The sequence below is a fragment of the Stegastes partitus genome, unplaced genomic scaffold (genome assembly GCF_000690725.1).
Source record: "Stegastes partitus isolate 25-593 unplaced genomic scaffold, Stegastes_partitus-1.0.2 Scaffold267, whole genome shotgun sequence".
NCBI lineage: Eukaryota > Metazoa > Chordata > Actinopteri > Pomacentridae > Stegastes > Stegastes partitus.
The window spans coordinates 107,936-129,370 of record NW_007577998.1 but is presented as its reverse complement, the minus strand read 5'-3'; the positions used below and the strand labels follow the sequence as shown (position 1 = coordinate 129,370).

General features: G+C 44.9%; 1 protein-coding gene across 8 annotated transcripts in view; it reads right to left on the bottom strand.

The window, feature by feature from the left end:
* The window catches only part of LOC103357674 (transcription factor COE3), a 68,782-nt gene that overhangs the window by 13,311 nt on the left and 34,036 nt on the right, over positions 1-21,435 (bottom strand). For 2 of the 8 annotated variants that reach the window (XM_008282331.1, XM_008282335.1), the window contains exons 7-10: positions 15,292-15,373; positions 13,027-13,168; positions 8,038-8,171; positions 7,739-7,865 (exon numbers count right to left, since the gene is read on the bottom strand). In XM_008282331.1, coding sequence (XP_008280553.1) covers positions 7,739-7,865; positions 8,038-8,171; positions 13,027-13,168; positions 15,292-15,373 — 485 coding nt within the window. The remainder of the gene's footprint in view (positions 1-7,738; positions 7,866-8,037; positions 8,172-13,026; positions 13,169-15,291; positions 15,374-21,435) is intronic. The other 6 variants (XM_008282332.1, XM_008282338.1, XM_008282333.1 and 3 more) reach the window with 3 other exon arrangements.

Sequence of the window (21,435 nt, the reverse complement as noted above, 5' to 3'; positions counted from 1 at the left end):
GGGGGGGTCGCTGGCACGTTCCAGTCACGCCCGCTTCCCGGCCCGCGGCCAATCAATACCACTTTCCTGTTTTAGAGGCGGGTAATTATGAGGTGGAGAGATTGTGTGACCTCTCACCCCTGCTGCATTACTCGCCTGATATTAAGATAAATTGCCTGATTTTGGGTAAACATATGCTGCAATTCAAACTGTCAGCACTGGTTTGCTCAGGGATAATTTGTATTGATCTCCTGGCTTCTTCCCCATTTTGCTTACTGACCTCATGGATAATTAGAGAAAAAGAGACACGGGGAGGTAAGGCAGGGCTTGCATTTGAATACTTTGCAGGAGAGATGAAGAGCACATGGGAGGGGGGCAGAGGGAACATTAGAGACTAATAGAATTTTCATTTTCTCTCATTTTCTGCTCAGATTTAGACAGGTTACATGTTTTGTTCAATTATATCGCTTATATCTTTTTTTTTTTTTTCCCCGCCTGCTTGTGTTACATACACAGAGAGGGCTGGCGGTTTAATTTCTGGGATGATTCAGATTTTACAAACGCAATGAGACAACAAAGTGACAGCAAATATGTTTCAAATTAAAGGGCCAATAAATAAAGGGAATTATCGCCATATGTGAGTAAAATTAACGTGATAAGTGACAAAAGAATGGACCCGCTGAGGAGCGTGCTTCTCCTTCGCGAAGGTTTGGAAGAACATTTTTTATGAATATTTCAGTAATTTTCTCTCTCTGGAGAGCGAATGATCATGTTTCAGAATATGAAGAAATGGAATGCATGACTCGGTGTGCAGCTGTGACCATATCATTTCCAATTTTGAATATCGCGCATGCGCACGGGCGTCCGTGGCAAGCCTTCAGTGGAATTCCTCTGCCTGGAATGTGCACTTCCCAATCTTATTTTGATCTGACGCCTTAATCTGCCGTCCTTTCATGCCACTAACACGTTTTCTCGGAGAGCTCCTTCAGCCGCCTCGGAACCGGCCACTTTACTTAAAATGTAGAGTGGATGGCGTGTACATGGCATCCGAGTGTGGTCTGCTGCTCCTTCTCCATGTTCTCTAGAAATAGGACATGAGTAACCGCTCTACAGGAACAGTGTAACATGGCCGACGCTGGCAGCCAGAAGTGCTTACATGGCAATACACCACTGTGTGCCCTCGGTCTATATGAAAGTGGATTGAACACATGTATTGACTTACAGTATCGGGGTATAAACATAGGGAAATGTTTGAGCAAAGCAGTAAATTTAAGGGAAATTGTTCCTTGTTAAGTCTATGAGCCTGAATGGAAGCTTGCACAGAGTACTAGCATTCCTGCCAGCCATTACAGCTTATTACGATAACTCTATCTTTCCAGGAGATAAAAACCTAGCCTTGTTGCCATTTGCCAGCTATTACTTTCGCTAATTATACTTAACTGCTTCGAGCTTATCTCCACTCCTCCTACACCATTGAGCAGTTATTTTTTTCTTTCCCCTTAACACAAATTAGAGGTGGAGTGGGAGTTGGAAAGGGGGAGACAGATAAACAGCACAGGCAGAAGTTCATTCAAGTGTTATTGCATTTGTGACTTGTCAAACAGTCTAACTGAAGCCTTCTAGGCACCTGCAGTCTGTTAGATGGATGCAGTTCACAACAGCATCAGCTCACATAATGACCTCCCCTTGCCGGCATTCAGCAGAGTCGACCGGAGTCGCGGAGAGAGCGAATATCTCCTCGGTGTTACTGCAAAGAGTTAAAACTGAATTCTGCACATACAAGGAAGGCAAGATACTCAGAAGTCATGCTGCCGCTGCTGTTCGGCGTAGACGTGTTCCAGGGTTGGAGAGAACAGAAAACATGCATGCAGATGTAGAGAACCATCTTTCAAAAAAAGAAAACAACCCAAACCAAACCAAGCCAAATTGAAATTTTCACAGCAAACCCACGCAAAGCAAACCTCATCTGTTTTAACACTGACCATATCATCTCCATCCACTGCAGCCAGTTATCACTCAGTGATTCCATCTCCAGCAGTCTCAAGATGAACAGGAAATTAAAATTTCAAAGATCTGCAGTTAAGATAAATCAATGGAGACAGATCAATGTTCATTGAAATTTCATGAACTTTGAGCCAATACAGATGAAAAAAAACCTAGACAGTTACAGTCTCCAGCAGATATTGCTCCTGCAACAGATAAAATGTAATTAACACGGTTAAAAGGGAGCAATGTTACAGATTGCACATCCATAATTTCAGACTCCCTTCATATCGGCTGTATTATTAGAAAGGGCCAAAGACACCTGTTCAATCCTCTTAGATGACATCTAAAGTATGTGTGCCACTTCTCTAAGGACGTCGGCGGACTTTCACACATTACCGGCCAACAGAAATCAAATGGGTTCCCTTCACAGCTGATTGCAAGCGCAAATTAATATTGTAAAATGAAGATCAATACATGGACGGGGCACAGATCGATGACGGCTAAATTACGGCCGCATTTTCCCCCTCATTCAAGATGAGTTGTGTTTTCCTCTCAAAGTCAATACCGTGCTGCCTCCCTCATTCATTTCTCAATAAACTTGCCGATGAATTTCAATCAAAATGCGGCAGCGGAGGGGGTGGAAGGGGAACGGGGGGGCTGGAGTTCTTTTAAAGCCCGTTGGGTGTGGATCATACTGAAAATGGGGCAAGAAGAGGAGGTAGAGAAAGGAGGAGGAGGAGGAGGAGGAGGGGAAAGATCCTCGTCTATCAAGAGCTCCCCCCTCTCTTTGCCTCCTCTGTCTATCTTTCCTGTGGCAGAGGACTGATGCTGTGACTTAGTGAGGACAATCCATTTTAAGAGCCATTACAAAACAGACCTCTAACGATACTGAGGAACAAAAAGTGGGTCCAATTAAAATTAAATCAATGAATACCATCCTTACGGGGAGAAAAAAACACACACCCATACTTTCATTTTTCTTTTGAAAGATAACCACAATACATTTCACAGAGAGATGTAATGGGGGGAAAATACATGCTCAACTGCAAGTACTTATTTCAATCAATTTCCCGGAGCTGGATTTCACAGGTCACTTGCTGATAACACGCTGTGGAATAATGCCACAGTGTGCTTCTCAAAGCCTACCTGACAAGCTGCCTGACAGTGGGGGAGTGCGAGCACGTGTCACGTCAGCCCTCTAATTGGACACAAGGACCTTCCTCCGTGGAACCTTGTCGCGCTCCACACAAGCTCACAAGGCCTTCAAACCAGGCCCATCTAACTTGGCAACGAGTGTCTGCTCCACTCCTGTGGAGCTAGTGCTAAATACCAGAGTTGTAATGAGACAGGCAGGTATGGGGATATGGCTAGTGGATAACATGCTTTGACACATGCTAAAACTGTTGTGCCAACTGGTTACAACCCACTTGACTGTGGCGATGACATTTATAAATGCCTATGTCATCTCTTCTCATTGTAGCACTTCATACAGTAAGGGGGAATTTATAAAACCAAAAAAAAAAAGGCTGTTTTAAAATAATCTAAAAAGCTGTGCGGTGTAGGTTTCTAGATTGTAAATATACAAGTCCTATAAGGAGTATGCGGCAAGTGTTTGTAAGTTGTCCTCAAAAAGCTGATCTGTTTACATACCTCCTTGAATGCCTTTGATTATAGCATATCTTTGCTGTAGGTCACACCCCGTCACTGACCAGCAACCGGCCGAGTACCAAACCCAACCCTGCAGGACAGGAAATGAAAAGGAAGCCCTCCATCTGATCAGCTTGTGAGTCTGGGACTTCAAAGTGACGGCAGGGCGGAGAGGAGACGTAAGGATAGGCCCAATTCACTAGCTGGACAACACAAGGCCCTATCTGATGTGCTCCGATAAAGACGTCTGTGTTTGTTTATTTAATTTTTTTTGTGGAGGGGAGAAGGAGGCTCCAAGACTACATAACATTTTGTTCCTCTTTCTAAGAGTGGAAGAGGAAGTGAGTTTAATTTTGGATTTAAGGACTAGATATCACTATTTATATCTCTGATTTGCTGCACATGAAGCTTCGCTGGCTTAGTTTGTGGAGGACAACCACTCTACATGCATACAAGACAGAATTTAGGATTGTTTTTCCCCCCACACATTCATAAAGTGAGATATTGTCGCTGAAGCGTATCTATAAAGACACCTCACTTCTGCACTATCACCATCTTCCTTTTCCATCCCTTACAGGGCTGACATTTCTTGATCTCCACCAGTATTGAGTGAAGCACACATGACCCCTTTGTCCTTATGTTGATGAATGACTGCCTCATACCCATTTTGTCAGATTTTGGTGCAGTGGAGTCGATAGCGTCACCTTGACGAGGAAAGTTTGTGATCCATCAGCCCTCAAGGCTGTCTGGCCACAACTAAGGCCTGGCAAGAACAGCTCACTGTATGGGGCATCTCCTTCATCCAAAATCCTTCACCCAGTGTGCTGCAGTCTTGTGAGGTCGAACGAATGGCTCTTATTACTGCCGCTTTACAGTGAGAAAAAAAAAGGGGGAGAAAAAACACTTGACTTGTACTAATAGCTGAGAAGCCATACTGGTCACCAAAGGTCTGAAGACGAAGCACCCTGTCAGTGCCCAGCTTGGGAAATTAGCAAATAATGTTCCCTTCCCCCTGACAAATGTGTGACAGCTCGCCTTCGCCAATCATTCTCTCCTAACGTTATGATGCATGTCCCGGATCCCCACTGGAGGATACAGGCGAAGTTTACTGACCCTCAATTTACCCATGACAAATGGGGTCCCGGTAAATGTGCGTTTTCTGGGGCGCGGAAGGGGTTCATTTTAAGCAATCCTGGTTATGTGGATGTCACTGATTAGGATAAATAGTGGCTGAGTGTGTTAGGACTGCTTGCAGAACCATATTACCAAGGGCCTGCATCGTTGCCCCTGGAGGGGAGCTCTCATGGAAACTTGGCCAAGATAGAAAACCAAAAGCTCTGATGCAATTAGGAGCTTAAATTGGATAAATTGTACGGTCAAGTTTTTATTTATGATTTACTCTTTCATACAGTTCTGTAACTGCGCGGTAAAAAGGTTACGATGCTGCAAATGAGGCTGAAAATTGCGACTTTTTTTTTGTTCAAAAATATTTGATCAAACCAGCATGTACTATTTCCAGTGCCTAATAAAGTGTAAAGTATAATAAAGTATCGACTCAGGTGCAGCCAGGACTTTCTCCTTTTGATTTTCTACAACCTTGCTGACAGTTGGTTCTACCAGTCCTGTCCTGACCAATGGATAACCAATACATGGATTAGACAGAGGACAAGCTAGCAAGCTCCAAGGGACAACACACTCTTCGGAGGTAAAAGGTATAGACTGTAAAAATAGCAAAAATAGGCAACGTGTCATTCCTTTAAAAATGTTCCAATTAAAGAGCAGATATAAGCTCCTTGAAGCAGTCAGTAACTACATCCTACTAAAGTTTTATATAGTATGTCTGCTTGTCTCATTAGTGTTTTAAACATTCAATAGTCGATGCCAACAGGCTTATTTGACATACACTACGGGGTGCTCTCTTTCTGAGAATGGATTGTGAGTTTTGGAGCCGTTCCAGGGTGCTAACCTGAGTGAGGACGTGTCCCTCTGCTGTTCGAATTGACTGCAGTCTCCTCTGTGTTGACTTTTGGTAATTTGTGATAATTTCTTAAATTGAGCGAGTTAAATCTCCACAATTAGGGTGGTGGTGCAAGAAGAGTCAACATGAAGAAAAAAAAAGTCTAAAAAGGCACTCCTCTCAAGCCATGCTCTCAAGTCACGCTTGAAGCTATGAGCTTTGATAACTAGACCTTTGATATGCACATGCTGCTCTCCAATATGACACTGGAACATTCTGTGCCTTTTAGACAGCACCGTGTCACTACATGCCCTTTTCGGCCCACGTAATGTGCTATTGTAACTCCGGGGTCATTTCAAATCTATTTGCTCATGTAGTGCCATTTGTTCAAGTGCTGTAACGCGGAAAGAAAAGCTATGGTTTGAAATGAGCTGTTTCATTCTTAAATACATGATCCACTCTCCTGCGCTCAATGCGTCAGCCAATTCACATTTTAATGTCTGGAAGAAGTGGGTAACATCATTTTACCTCGCAATTACTGTACATATGGAATCAGTGATACCTAATTCTGGCGTTATGCGTTCCGCTTCTCTTTAACGGTTTCATTCTCTCAAGCGTCAACCCCTTGTACAATCAGGGTGAGCCACACAGGGAATAGCAGAGCAGAGGAGCCGGACCTGTCTATTGGTGACTTTCTCTTTTAATTCACCGCACTAATCAATTGTACCACCGTTGCCTCCAGGGGTAATTGTATCTTTATACTAACTGGAAGTGAGTAGGAACCCAGAGAAGACAGAGAGGAAGAATGGGGAGGTGGGGGGGGAGAGAAAAATCAACAAAGATAGAGAGAAGGGGACACGTTTCCCCAGTAAAACCTGATGGTAATCATCCCAATCCGCTTAGCCTCTGTGACTAATGGGGTCTGTTCTTAAGGGACCTGGCACTTTCACTAGGGTGCTATAGAAGCCATTAATGTCTTAACTTATACACCTTCTCAGGGCTGTGCAGTAACACATGTACACACACACACGCTCGCGCACACTTTCTCCCCCTCACTCACTCTCACACAAATAGACACACATACACTTACGCAGCCACACTACACTCCTGTTTCATTATCCCGGTGCCTTGTTGGCCTCTGCTCTGCTCCTGCTAGGGAGGTTAAATGCAGGAGAGCTGGGCCAGACTGCACGGTTGGAAGAGAAGGGGACGGATAGCTGGGGGTGGTAGCAGTGGTGGTGGAGGTGGAGGTTTGGGGAGTGAGAGAGAGGGGGGACTTGATGAGAAACAGCTGCCCCAGGATGGAGGGGTCTGGATGGGGATTTCGTGGGGTGGGAGCAGGGAAGGAAAGGGGAGGCGGGAGGGGGGGTATCCAGCACAGCTCTGGCCTTGCTGTGCTCAAGGCCGGGCCTGTGCTGGAGGCCTGGGAGCGCTGGTGGAGGGGGGGACGGGGACGTGAGAGCACCCCTGTTTCATTCTGCCCATCAGAGTTAGAACAGACAGAGGCTTCCAGGTCAGACAGGCTCTGACCTCCGCAACCTCTGTCTCCTCACCAATGATGACAGATAAGACCACCACTTCCTTCTGTTAGCCAAGATAATCAGATCCTTTACTCAGAGTGTGACACACACACACACACTCTCCCTTTCTCTCTCCAACACCACATCCCTCCCGCGTCTTCGCACACTTTCTCTCCAGTGAATTGGCGCACATGAGAATAACCTCAGACACGTTCGTGCACTTAACCTAGATATCGCTCCTCTAATCTGAGTCATAAAAAAATTGAGCCACTTTTTTTTTTTTTTTTTGCGTACAAAATCAGCAAATTAGGAGAACGCATTATCTGTCTCGCTAAAGTATAGATAAAGAGAACTGGCAGAATGAGGTATCCTGACAGCTTGAGTTTAACAGAGCTTGGCAACGCCCTTGTATGATGGCAGGTCAGAGGGGGATCGAGTTGCACTTGTAGGAGCCCCTCCGCGAAACAGCTTTTCACTAGCGGTGCAGATCTCACACATTTAACATTCAGCAAGCGGGGCCCTGGTTAGTTCATTATTAGTGCCTGGACTCAGGGCTGAGGGCTCCATCCAAAGAGAGGGGAGGAAGGGTGGGAGGTACAGCAGAAGCCTGTAGAAAAAAGACAGGGGGAAAGAGAAGGTTTTGACTCACCAGTATAGACGAATCTCCCAGGGGCACCTTTGCAGAACTGCTTGGACTTGTAGGACAGCGTGACTTCCACAACGCCGGGGATGTGCCGAGGCGGAGTCTGGACGCGGATGGCGTGGGGAGTTATCAGCTGGATTACAGGGGAAAAAGAAAAGAAATAATGAGCCCTCTGGAATAACAAGCAACAGGGCATGTACTGTTGTCTTAGCAGTTCTGAAGTTTTTAAATACTTTAAAACAGATGTCGTAAAAAGCTTTAGTTGAATTTTAGTCGAATATGAAATCTAAAATCCCACATCGTACCTCGCTCCATACAAGCATGGTGCCGAACACAACTTGTAGGCCATCAAAGAAGTTGTCCCCTATGATGATGACAGTGGCTCCTCCAGTGGTCCATCCCTCGCTGGGGCTGATAGCCTTGATGCATGGGGTGGCTGCTTATCCAAGACAAAGAGAAGAGCAAATTCAGCACCTAGGCTTTAACACTCGGGCGCATGTCTCTTTCCACTCAGACACATTACGGCATCACCTCCACGTTCAGCTCCCCATGTCTCTCTCACAAAGACATATCATGGAAATTGCCCCTGGAAAAAAAAAATGATGGATTTGTCCTTTAAGTCATGAGAATCAAAATCATTTATCAGCGCGCTGGAGTGGTGTAGTTAAGCAGACCCTTCAAATGGTCCACTTCACAAAGGCTAAACGCCAGGCTCGCCAGGAAAATGATTTGATGGAGCAAATTATGTGTCAGGGCAAATGTAGCTATCAGAATTGATTAAGCATGCACCCGCAAGTACAGTAAAATTTCAAAGTTGAACACATCTTAAATGAGTCAAGAATACAGGCTGTTAAAGTGGAAATGACAAGCTAAAGCTTTGCTGGTTCATGTTATTTCATTACCTTTGTTCTGAATGTGCAGTACAGTGCCGGCACACTGAGTGTAGTTTCAGGTTTCATAACGTGAAATGCACTCATGAATTATTCAGATTGAGTTTTTTTTTTTTTTCTTTCTTTCTTTTTGTGATCGATTCAATCCATTTCATATTGTTTATTACAATGCTTTTCATCTGGCATGACTTCTGCTACGTAGCTCCGCCATTCATCAACAGTCTGGGTTGTTATTATAATCTAATTTGAGTGATCTGGTGCCTCACATTCACTGTCATTTGATGCATTACCTTAATATGTTGTTCAGCACAACACCGTGTTTACAACAGAAATAGCATGACAGCTAGCCATAAAATAGCAATATCAAATTTAATCTATTTCCATCAATATCTTTTAATACACTATGAATTGTGCATGTTTTTCCTACTCCTCAAAATGTGAGCAACTATTTCAGCAAGTTCCTTTTTTTTTTTTTTTCCCTCTCTCACTCTCTCTCTCTCTCTCTCTTTACAAGCTCAGTTCTAAACCTCTATTATCCTTTCCATCCAGTAAGTAAATCACAGTCAGCCATTGTTGTATGGATCACCTCAGACAAGACATCTCCCTTTGTTTGCCTTGCTGTTGGGTCTGTTCAGGTCATGTTTGCTCTCTCTCCCTGCCCATAAAGTGCACACACACACATTGGTACTACAGGGAATCTGACTTTAACAGGCGCTGTTGACTTCATGCTAATCACCTCGTACAGATTTTCATTTGTGAGGCCTGGAGGAGTGACATTTGCTTTCCTTAATTGCGAAGCAGAGCGTCTGAAAGAGGACCAACCCTCTATGGGCATGCTGGGCCCCCTCTAAGGGCCTGACCTTCATCAGTGCGGACGATTACAGCAAATAATTCACCCTTCAAAATTACTGTAAACAAATTGACTTTGGGGATGAGAGAGAGGGAGGGGGGGGCAGAAAGGAGGAGGAGGAGGAGGAGGAGGAGGAGGCAAAGAAGAGGGCCTGATGGTGACGGTGACTGTTGGGGGGCAGCTGCAGCCTGAAAACCTACGACAGGCATACACAATCACACACACACACACACACACACACACAGACGCACCACCTCGGAAATCCCAGTGCCCCCTCCCACACACAGAAGGACCCATGGAGAGGCAGCGACTGAGGCCCTAAGCCGTCCACCCTTCTGCTTGAAAATTTGCATATGTCTCAATGCACAGACAGAGAGGGGAGCATGTGCTGAATGGGGACCGTGGCGAAGTGGATTACATAGTCAGTGCAGGCGATCTGATGACAGACACGCACAATGCCCCCCTCAGCAGATGATAGGCATCATGAGGAGTGGACGGATGAGGATGCAAAGAGGCCGGCCCGAGTGTTGCATCACTAAGTGTTTGCAAACTTTGGGCCACAGTTGAGGAGATTAACTCAATTTTAATTCACGGCTTTTTTTATTTTTTTATTTTTTTTAATCTTATTTTTATTTTTCAAATTTTGTCGTGCAGAATCGCTCCCCTTTCAAATTTCTGTTTGCGCGCTTGAATTTATTTCAAGATTCCCCGCGCCGCGAAACGACCGCAGGCCGCCGATCTGTGATCTGTTCTAATCTTTTTCTCTCTCTGGTTGGGGTTAGCCGCGGAGGACGTCAAAACTGATCCGAGATCTGAGCAGAGGAGGTCCTAGCTCTAGTATTGTGACACTCAAACAGGTCTGATGTGGCCCCGTGAAGCCGTCCTTTGTTCTGCCTGCTGAAATGTGTTGTAATTGTGCTGTGGGATGTCCAGATGGTCGGTTGATAGTGCAGCTGATGGGATTATACCTTTTACCTCTCCCTGGGCCATCTGTTCCCTTTGACTCTCTCTCTCTCTTTCTCTCTCCCTCCCTCACTCTCAGCCTCTCTCTCTCACACTCTCTCCTTCTCGTTCTCCTTTTCCTCCTCTCCTTTTTCCCCCCTTCTTTTCTCCTTCTCTTTCTTCCTCTTAGGCCCGGCAGTCTGGATTCACTTGTCTTTATTGCATAAACCCTAACAGCATTACAGCCACTTGGCATGCAAATGAGGCAGGCGCTGCAGGCTCTATGCTGAGTCTCCTATATTGTCTGGGGCTCTATAATGGTGGAACTGAGCTAAGGAACGTGTGTGTGTGTGTGTGTGTATGAGTTTGTGTGTGTGTGTGAATAAGAGATAGATTCTGTGTGTGTCGGTGCTGCGTTGTTCGTGTGTGTGTGTCTGCATGTGTGTGTGTGTGGTGGGGGGTGATGCTGTGTGTGAAAGACTCAGCTATTTGTGAGCATGTTTATGCACCTTTGAGCCTGAATCTATACATGTTTGAGTGACAGGCAGCCACAAAGCACATTCGTGTCTGAATGCATAATATGCTTGTTGTGTGACAGTACACACAAGTGAACAAAAATGTCACATGGCGAGATTCGGTCTGTCATCGACCGGCAGTGCCCTGGCTGCACCAATAGGGGGCAGCACTTCTTGATCAATGGGAGGCGGTGTGTGTGTGCAAGTGCAGCCTGAGCCCAGAGGAAGGATGCCTGCCTCTCTCCCTCTCTCCCTCTCTCTCTCTCTCTCTCTCTCTGTTTCAGCCAGCCACATATCTGAGGCTTCTCGCCCAGTGAACTCCCGAGGAAGAATGTGTTGCTAATTTAAAGCACGCTGTCTGTCTGTCTGCCTGCTAGTTGTCAAAGCACTATGGAGGACATGGCTGGAATTACATTTTATGACCGGGTCTCCTTTTCTCATGTGTCACATCTCTGTTTGTTAAAGGTGACTCAAACAAAGTGAGCAATCGCTGTTGATGCATGTTAAATTAGTTTGTTATGGAGCTGAGCCTGGGAGGGAGAGAGAGAGGGGAAAAGAAAAAACAAAAAAAACAAAACAGATCTCGACTTGTGAGAGCACACGCGGTTAAGCAGAGGGAAGGTGTATTAAAGTTATTAGACAAAGACATGTTCAACTGGGCGGTTGACAATAGCTTCGTTTCTTGCTTTACGGGGCGTCACTCTGCCGCTTTGAAGAGTGTGGTGAAGAGAGGAATAAAAGGATGGGTTGGGGTAACCTGTAAAGAACACAAGCGCACACACACACACACACATGCATAGACACACACGCACAAAACACAGGGGGTCCCGCGGGAGCTGGGGAACATGGAGGCGAGGGCTCAACCTCTTTAATTGCTCTCCTCATTAAGAAACTGGTTGCTAGGCGATCCACACCTATCGTGTCATAAACGTGAAACACACAAACAGAACGTCAGCGAACATAATGACTTTGGTGCTCCGGGCAGGACTTTAATTATTTGATTTTGTTCTCCAGTAGAGGAGTCATTAATAAAGACAAAAACAAATAGATTAGCTTTTTCCCCCACTAGGACTGGAGAGCACTGAGATATATTAATTGTCTAGTCCTTTTTTTTTTTCCTGTATTAGTCGTTGTTGTATTAAACATTACATTTGCTTTTGGTGATAGAACCATTAATGCCCATTAATGTGTAGAGGAGCTTGTTTTAGTCAGTGGTGTATATAAACTGTTTGCCCAGCCATAATTGGCTCTTGAAATCTGAAGATAAGCAATTTGCACAACTGGCCCAAGTCAGTTCACTTCTTTTTTCTTTTTCTTACAATCTTTCAGCTGCGTGCGCTCCCATCTGCAAGTGGAGGCCACGAGGGTCAAAAGGTTATGTTTAGTGCATTTTACTTTTTGGATTTCCCATGGTTTGGTGGTCCTTCTTTTCTCTCTTTTGGCTGAGAAGGCAATCAGTCTATCATATGGAATCAGTTGGAAGAAAAACAGTAAGTTCTGTTTTTCTCATAGGCCACCCCCCCCCCACCAAAAAAAACCCCTCACACACACACACATGCATGCGCACACACACACACCATCAACCCACCCTCACCTCCTCCTCCTCCTCCTCCCCCCCTCCTTTCTGTCTTTCTCCTTCCTCCCCCCTGTTTCAGCTCTCTCACAGCTAAATCTGCAGAACCCAATGGCAGGAAATTGACCTCACAGCCAAATTCTTCAGCAATTTGATCATGTTTCACATAAGCTTTTAGGACAAATGTAGGTGCATTAGGAGACTGGAAGTAGTATAACATTTTTCGAAATCATAAATTAGTCCGATTATCGTCGTCGTCGGTGGCGATGCTGAAATGATAAACACACGGGGCGATGCATACCATTTCCAGTCAAGCCGTAAAAGTGGGCATGAGGGAGGCAAAAAGCAAAGTAAAAAGTTTTAAAAAATGGAAGTGATGGAGGAACAAAAGATCGTAAGGAACTAGAAGCGACTAGGTTGTGTGATCTAAAAAATAAAAAATAAAAAATGGGAGGATGTCTGAAAGAGGAAAAAAAAAAAAAAAAAAGAGCGTAGCAAATTATAAGATGTAAAAATGTGCCTACCATTCTCCAGATAAGGAGGCGTACCTTCTGAAGGGTCGAGTCTGCGAGCCCTTCGCCCATGCTTGGAATTGTTGTGTACGAACATGTTGTCAGAGACAGCCAAGACATGGCCGTCCACATTGACGGTCGTCGATACGACAACCTGCAATAGGAGTGAAAGTGAGACGAATGTAAGACAAAAAAATTAAGGTAGAGAAACAGCTTAATTACGGGATACGGGAAGGCTTTAGAAATCCTGTTGTGTCCAGGTACATGCCTCGGCGCTATTGATTACTATTGTCAAACCTTTTGAAGTGGTTGTACTCTTTGGACATATCGCATTACAGTTACCTCGCTTCTCAGCCATTTTGTCTTTGCTTTTTAGTGTCTCGCATTTGTGTACAGCTAATTGACTTTTCGATCACTAAAATACCATTTCCGTTTACCCACTCTACCAACTGTCATCATAGCTGAAGCTCGGAATTATTGATCAGCTTGTCCATCTGTTTGAGGATGGAAGGCCTCCCTTTTAAAATGTTACTGGAGTCATTAGCAACTGAACCGTGCTCCATCCCATCACTCAACAAACATTTTACTAGGATCAAATTCCAAGCCACACTCCATATTTCATAATGCTTATTTTTGTTGTTGTTTTTTGGCTACCGCATTCCAAACAGCGAGCCCGCATGTGAATGGCCAAAGTGTTTCTGAGCCGGAAACAGAGAGCCCCTCTCAGGTTTGCTTCGCCGGTAAGTGACCTCGGTGTAGCAGTGGAATTTAGGGGGGCGCTTTTTTTTTTTTTTTTTTTTTTTTGGTTGGTTTGGGAAAGGGTGGGGGTGTAGGGGGGAGAGAAGGGGGAAGTGAAAGAGCTCCATTCTTGTGAGCAGGTTCAGAGCTGGGCCAAGCTGAGGATGATGGATTGGGCCCTTTCTGGCCTCCAGCTGGTTTTGGGGGGTAATAAGTAGAGTGGAAGGCATGCAAAATACACAACTTTGGCCAGAGAAACACCTATGGCGGAGCATCTGGGAAATCTATTTGAGAGCAATGGGATACTAACTGTTGGACAGCAGAAAAGACAACAACAATAAAAAAAAAAATCCTAAATCTAGTTGTTTTAAATACAATATAGCTTCACAAAAAAAAAAGACTGATGCTAAAACTTAGTTCTTGCATTCCTTTTGACACCGAGAAGTGAAAGGTGAAAGCCCTTGGTGGCTGTCATGCATCAGTCCACATTCACCCTGAGGGAAGATTTGAGGAGGCAGGGGAGGTCTGATGGTGGTGACATCAGGAGGGGACACCCTGTCTTGTCTGTTTCATGTCTGGGCTTCCTCCTGGAGGATGCCTGGCTTATGTGTCTATCACAGAACAGTGCTGCCAGTGACGGACGCCCTCCTGTAGTTTGTCGTTACCCTGATAGGACAAATCACACTAAACTCTCACTGTCTCACCTTGACCTTGTGGGCTGCTTGTGGTGAAAATGTCTGGCTAGGATGGATGGGCGATTGGATAAATGGATCAGCAGGAGGGGGGGGGTCAATAATTTTAAGACTCGCCTACTTGACACTTTAGATGCGAGAGGGTTAAAGAAACAGTAAAAGTGCTCAGTGGTCATGTCCTGTTAGTGTAAATCGTAGCGTTTTGTCAGCTCGCACTAGTGATGGTTTTCAGATGGCTTAAGGTGGTTTTCATTGGTTATATAGAGAGCTGCATATGTGTGACATTAAGTGTATGCATATGTGGTTAAGAATGAGAGAGGGATATAGAGAAAGCAAACATATGCGCCGCTAGCGTGTATGTGCACGCATCCATATGTGTGCGTGCGTCTCCGTGTGTGTGCTTGCGCATATGTGTGTGCAAGAAGGTATGCGTTTCCGCTGCCAGACAGATCCTGAGTTAACACTGTTGTTACATGTGGTTGGATCGTCCTCCCCTCTGCGCTAAGGCTCAGAAAGCTGTCAGGAACACAATTGATGGCACTCTTAAATCCTATATCCTTATTTGTGTCAGATGGTATTCCCTAATAAATATTCTGTCCAGAGCACACAGGACACAAAATCCCTGTCTTTCTTTTTTTCTGGTTTTTGCCTCCTTCAGTGCCAATAATAAAATGTATTCATATGTGAATCTGTGTCACTGTGACTTAGTGTAGTGTAGCAGCTGTAGTTGTGCATTTTGCACACCTGTGTGTATGTGTGCGTCTGCAAAAAAAAAGGGGGAGAGTAAGACAGTGAAAGACGGAGACAGAAATAGACAGAGCATATGTGTGAAATAGATTTTAGTCACCTGGAATCTGCGCATGTCTCGTGGATTCCCTGCATTCTTCAGACAGTTCTGATTGCACTTGAGAAAGAACTTAAGGAAGAATCTGCAAGAGAACACACACAAAAAAAGCAAACTGTTAAAGCTAACATGTCAAATTGCAAATTGATGGAATATTTAAATTAGAATCCTCAAACACTCTGACCTTTCGCATTCATTCGTTCATTCATTCATCACGTCAGGCAGAAACCGATGTGACACCGTTTCAGATTGGGAAGTCAGTCTCTTTATTATTCTTTCAAAATCAAGATCGTCTTTTTTTGTGATCTCATCCTCTCACCTGAGTTCATGGGTCTTTCCCAACACCCATCTGCCACTAACATACAGGAAGTCACTTGATATTCCACCCACCTCTTTAATCCCAGGACACCCCCTGTGCAATTAAAGTTCTCCTGTTCAATAGGGAAGCAAATGAGGCCCACCTGTGACCAGGTCTTGTTTGAAGAGCATCAGGGATAAAGGACCTAACAAGGTGAGAGCGCGCCACAAAACTTATAGTCCTGTCAGGCAATTAGGCGGACACTCCTGGGACCACCGTATGCCACACACACACAGACACACACGCATAACACATACACACACCCATGCACTTGTGGGTGGGTGAGGCAATTATGCCACAAATTACAACCTGGCTAATCGTCTCTGAACAAATGTCACGTCTGAGTGAGATCTGGGCTTGGTTAGTTTGTAAGCTGCCTTCTTCTGCCGCTTTCTCTTGGGTCTCGCTGAATTTATTGATAAGGCCGCGTATTGAGAGTTGTATATCAGATGTGGCCTCACAGACATAAAATAGTTAAAGCGAGGAAAATTAACAACAAGGCCAATAAGAGAAATTATCTCAGATGTAGCCTATTGTGTAAAAATCTTACATGACCACACAGAATAAACAATGAAATCGACTTGTTGTTTTTTGCAAATTCTCCCCACAGAATCGTGACTGATTGCGCCTTTGCTTTCTCCGATTCATTATAAATACACTGCTGTGATATTTATTTTTCATCACATTGCATTAGCATTACTATATGCAATAGTGCGGTTTCTATTGTAATACTAACTTGGCTCACAGAATCACAGCGGCTCATTGGATTACCATAGATTGCACCATAGATTGCATGGCCATTTCATTCAGCTAAATACAGTGGCTTGTGTGGCCTGCGAGGACGCTTTCACAACACTTAAGACTTCTCGTTCGCCCAGTGGGATCCTGGCCAGGCCATAAATCAGAGTCTGAAATGACCCTTCTAACCCTGGCCACATTAACACATGCACTGGTCATTTAGAAGCGTTCTTCGATAGACTCCTATACCTTGTGCTTCGCTGAGGGCCCAGGAGGGAGAGGAGAGGTGAGAAAATATTTTCACTCCACATCCAAGGAGCTTTGGCTTGGACATCAATAAAAGACGTTTTAACCCATGCCAGAATGCTGATTGCCTGTCGGTGTGTGGTGAGGCCATAAAAAACCTGACTTGTCATTAGTGCATTTCGCTTGATTGTGTTCACTGTGTTTTCAGGTTGCATCTGTTGGCTGATCATCAAAATGACCATTATGTACTCTAATTCCCTGACCCTGTTTTTATTTCCCCAAAGAGTCATAATGTAGAGCAGCAGACATCTGCGGAAAGCAGACCTGAAATACGACTTTTATTTGTCTGTCGCCTCTCATACAGATTGGGTAAGACCAGCGGTGTGTGTTTGTGTGCGTGTGCGCACGGCTACATGCGTGTGTGTGTGTTTGTGTGAGAGAGCGCGAGCATGCACATGCATCACCCGTTGGTAGACAATTTATGTCAGCGCAAGAGATAGAATATATTTCCCAGGCAATGCATTGACTTCATAAAAGAAACACATTACTTTCAGAGTTAGTCTGTTGTCTCTTTTCTTGGATACTTTAATGCTTTTACATACTGTTTCTACTACAGCGAAACCAAAAGTTAAGAAACAATAAACACAAGAAATTGAGTGCCCACGCAATCATAAAGTAGCTCCTTTATGTTTACTGTTATGAAGGCAATTAAGCACAATTTCTCTCCTAAAAAGATAAGCTTAATTTTCATAGTCCACAGCAGTGGCAGTGCTATAGCATCCATTACATTTGAGTTGGTTAAGATTCTCCATGAGCACAGTGCAAATTGGTCCTTGGTGAAAAGGAGAGCAATTAAGACAAGGCCCCTCTCTCTCTCTTTTACTTCTTAAATATCTACAGAAGTTTGTGCTGGTGTTTTGGCACGCACAGAGACAAAAGGAGGTTGTTTAATTGTTTTTTAATGGGATATCAAGTCGTCGCTGCCATTAGATGTTGGCAATGGAGGGCAAAGGGGGATAGAGAGAAAGAATGAACTGCAATTAGGTTTGATTAAAGCTATCCTTCTCAATAATCAGCTGTTCTGACAGGACAGGGGGACCCTGGTGGCCGCTGAGATGGAGGAAGGTGTTGAGTGATATTAAGGCCAATGAAGGGGATATTAACATGGCTAATTAAAGCTCTTCCAAAGCCGGGAGAGGAGGCTCTCAGTGGACCGCACTGGATGAAATAATCGGCCAAGGCAGCTATCAGTTGGAGGAGAGAGAGAGCGAGAGGGAGTGCGGGAAGGGGTGGGGTGTAGTCCATCTGAGAGAAGGGGGGAGTAGAGGGAGGGATAGTGGGAGGCGTAAAGGAAAACTATGAAGTGTGAAGAAAGACAAAGAGGAAGACATCGACAGGCATATAGAGAAAGACTTCCAGGGCAGGCAAGGAAGCTCATTTTGACATCAACCTTCTCTGTCTGCATGCCCGAAGTCTGCCAGTATAACTAAGACCTGACATCAGCTTTTATCTCCGACAGCTAGTCATACAGGTCCACAAATCAACGTTAAAACAATCCTGCTCATGCCTTGGTCTAAGGCAATTAATACGATTCTCCTGTAGTACCTCCATGCTCGCCCACTGCCGAAGCTACTAATCATGCCATAATGATTTCTCTCCCTCTGGTCAAAGGGGAAATAGATTGTCTCTTTAGTAATGCAGCAGGCTCTGCGCCTTCCACTCCCTGGCTTCACAGACTCGGTAATTGAGGAGAAAAAGGCCGACTTTGGCACTTTGACTGATTTGAGGGCTGCTAGACCCTCTTATCTTTACTCTGATCATTTTAGGCTGACACTCAAAGGAAGACCCATCGCCCTAATTCTAGCTCACCCTCTCCCATCATCAAACAGAGGCGGAATAGGAGGAAAAAAAAAAAAAAGAAGAAGAAGAAGAGAGGGGAAAAAACAAACAGGCGAGGTGTAGAAGGCCTTCTCTCATTTAAATGGCCAACTTAATTGCCGGGTTGATGTCACTCATGCATAAATGTCCATCCCTTTGATTTGAGTGAAGAGGGCAAATAAGGATAATGTTGTATTATTAAGAAGGCTCTATCGACGGTGGAGGCTAGCTGTCCTGTCAATTTCATTCATTTTTTCATCCATTCCTTTCTCAGATTTTTATTATTTTTAATGACTTGTTAAAAAATTAAAAGTTAAGCCTGAGCTATTTGAATTTTTTTTTTCCCCCCTCTCACCGATCCGATTTCTTAAAGTACTGACTTTGGAGTTTTTTTCTTTTTTGTTCTTCAATAATACACCTTGTTCTTATTGTTCAAAAGAGCTTCCCCATATTTACTTAGGCTGTTACACAATACACTGACAGATGGCCACAGTATCTGTAAGAGTCAGGTATTGACAACTCTAAGCTCCTGATTGGTGCCCCGGCACTAATGACTAGTATGCAGTGTCCACAGCCGGCAGCCATGACAGTGAGGTCATCCGTTGCGGGGCGGTGAGTATCGATCACCACCCAGCTCCAGCCCATCAGGCCCCAGCTGCCTCCCAGACTCAATGGGCCCCTGTTACAGGAGCCCTGTAAGAAACGGCTCCCAACACCAGACTACAATCTGCTGACACCAGATCTCTACGCTGAGATAGTAGTACACGGGTCAATAGCGTATCGGATTTCCAAAACGCCAGGGTCTTAATGTCAAGCCTCCTGCCTTCCCTACCTACTGCTCCAGTTATTAGGCACTTCACTGAACTGCATTCAGATCCCTGTTGTGACAAGGCGGAGCAGGTAAAACGAGAAATAGAGACACTTATAGATCTTAATCTTCCCGAACACTTATTTATGCAACTGAGCGGGCTCGGATATGTATGCCGGTTAAGTCCCTGGGAGGCCGAACTGAGCCGCGTGGCCGTTTCTGTCGTATTCTGGTTTGCCACTGTCTTCTCTCGTCAAGCGGAGCTGTTTTTCTCGCCTTAGCTGAAGTAAACCACAGCACATTAACAATATTTGCTCTACCCCTGTACAAGCGCCAAGGGACCAGACCCACAGATCCTATCACTTCTTTATCAGGGAACAAGTGCCTCACTATCCAACCTTATTGGGTTTGGAAGATTAACCCCTTCCACTCACGCGCTCTGCCCGTCTCCTCCGAGAGCAGCAAGGCAGATGTCACCGTGATTATTATTGTTCGACATCAAATATCCCAACTACATGTCTCGGAGAATTTATTGGGTATTTCCAAGGCCTTTTTTGTTTTTATTTCTTTATTTTCTCCGCCGCTATTGTCAGTTCATTCCGTTGTTTCATATTTCATATTTTTGTTAGTGGTATATGTGTGTTGCGAGGGTGTCACAAATAATTTATGTGCTTCCTCTGCAACGTAAGATGTAGCTGTGTCTCTCCATTCATCCCTCTTTACCCTCTCCTCCACCATCCCCCTTTCTCTCTAATGGGCAGAGTGGCATTGACATTATTTCACTTGAGGATCCCTCACTCTGTCAATCCCTCTTCATTTACTCCATGGCTACAGGACTCATTATGGTATCTCTTCCTCCTTCTCCCTCTCTCGCACTCTCACTCATTCTCCTCACCTCCTGTCTCGCTCGCTCTCCAAGCTTTCTCTCCCTCCCTCCCTCTCTCTCTCTCTCTCTCTCTGGACACTGTTAGTTTCTTACTTAAGAGAATCGCTCGTCTTCACAAATGGTTTCACGTCAAACCCACTCCTAGCTAGCCCCCACTGATTCCCTTCAGGCTTTGGCACAGGTTTACTGTAACAGATTAGACGAAGACTCTGAGCTCCTGCTAACTATCCATCACTTGCTAACAGTGGACTAAGGCTGTGTGCTTTATGCAGCTTTTAGCTCCAGCCCGCCACATACTGCATGTTTAGCCCCGAGCTTTCTCTCTGCCTCTCCCATCCCCTCACATCAAGATACTGCTGAGGCTGTGTACTGTTGCACGCTGTTCTTTGTTTTACTCCGAATATGGCTTTTCGCTACCAGGACTTTGAACACAATATAATAAGACACAAAACATAAATAATTCTGCATTGTTTTGTCTTGCACGACCCTGTTGTAAAAACGAATCAAACAGTGGTTGCCGCTATAGAGCCAACATCATCTACATCCAAAGTGGAATTCATAAATATTACTGAATCATCACGGGCACCGCAGAAACAACGCGGCGGTGATGATGATGATTACCGATAATGACTGTGACACTCACACTGTTAGTCATGAGGTTGCTGACATTACGAAAATACTCACGCACGTCTACAATACAGCTCTCAGGAATATTTACTCTGCTCACCAGCTGGACGGCATAGAGGTATCTCCAGGTTATTTTTGCGCGGGAGGAGAAATATGGTGCTTTGATTACTGGTCAGCATTGGAGCTCGGGGCCTTGAGGAAATACCAGTCAGCACCTCCCTGCACTAGTGAGATGGAAGATAAGCATATGTTGGAGTAACTGGCCCGGGTGAATAGTAGTATTTAGGGTGTTCGACGTGGGGTTCTGGAAGGCCCCAGAGCTGGTTTACAATGAGAGCCATACAGCACCGTCTCTCTCCCGTGGCACCTTGGAGTGATCAGACCCAGGCAGGACGCAGAGGAACACAGCTGTACAGGGAAGAGCAGCAGGGGGGCTTTGACCGTTTACAGGCAGCCTTGCTGGACCCAGCAGGCCAGTCAGGGCTGATTTGCATATGTGTGTGTATGTGCGTATGTTACATATAGGTCAGTGAGTCAGTGGTTTTGCTGTCTGTCCATGCATGTTCTAATATGCGCGAGTGTATCTCTACATCGTATTATTACTAA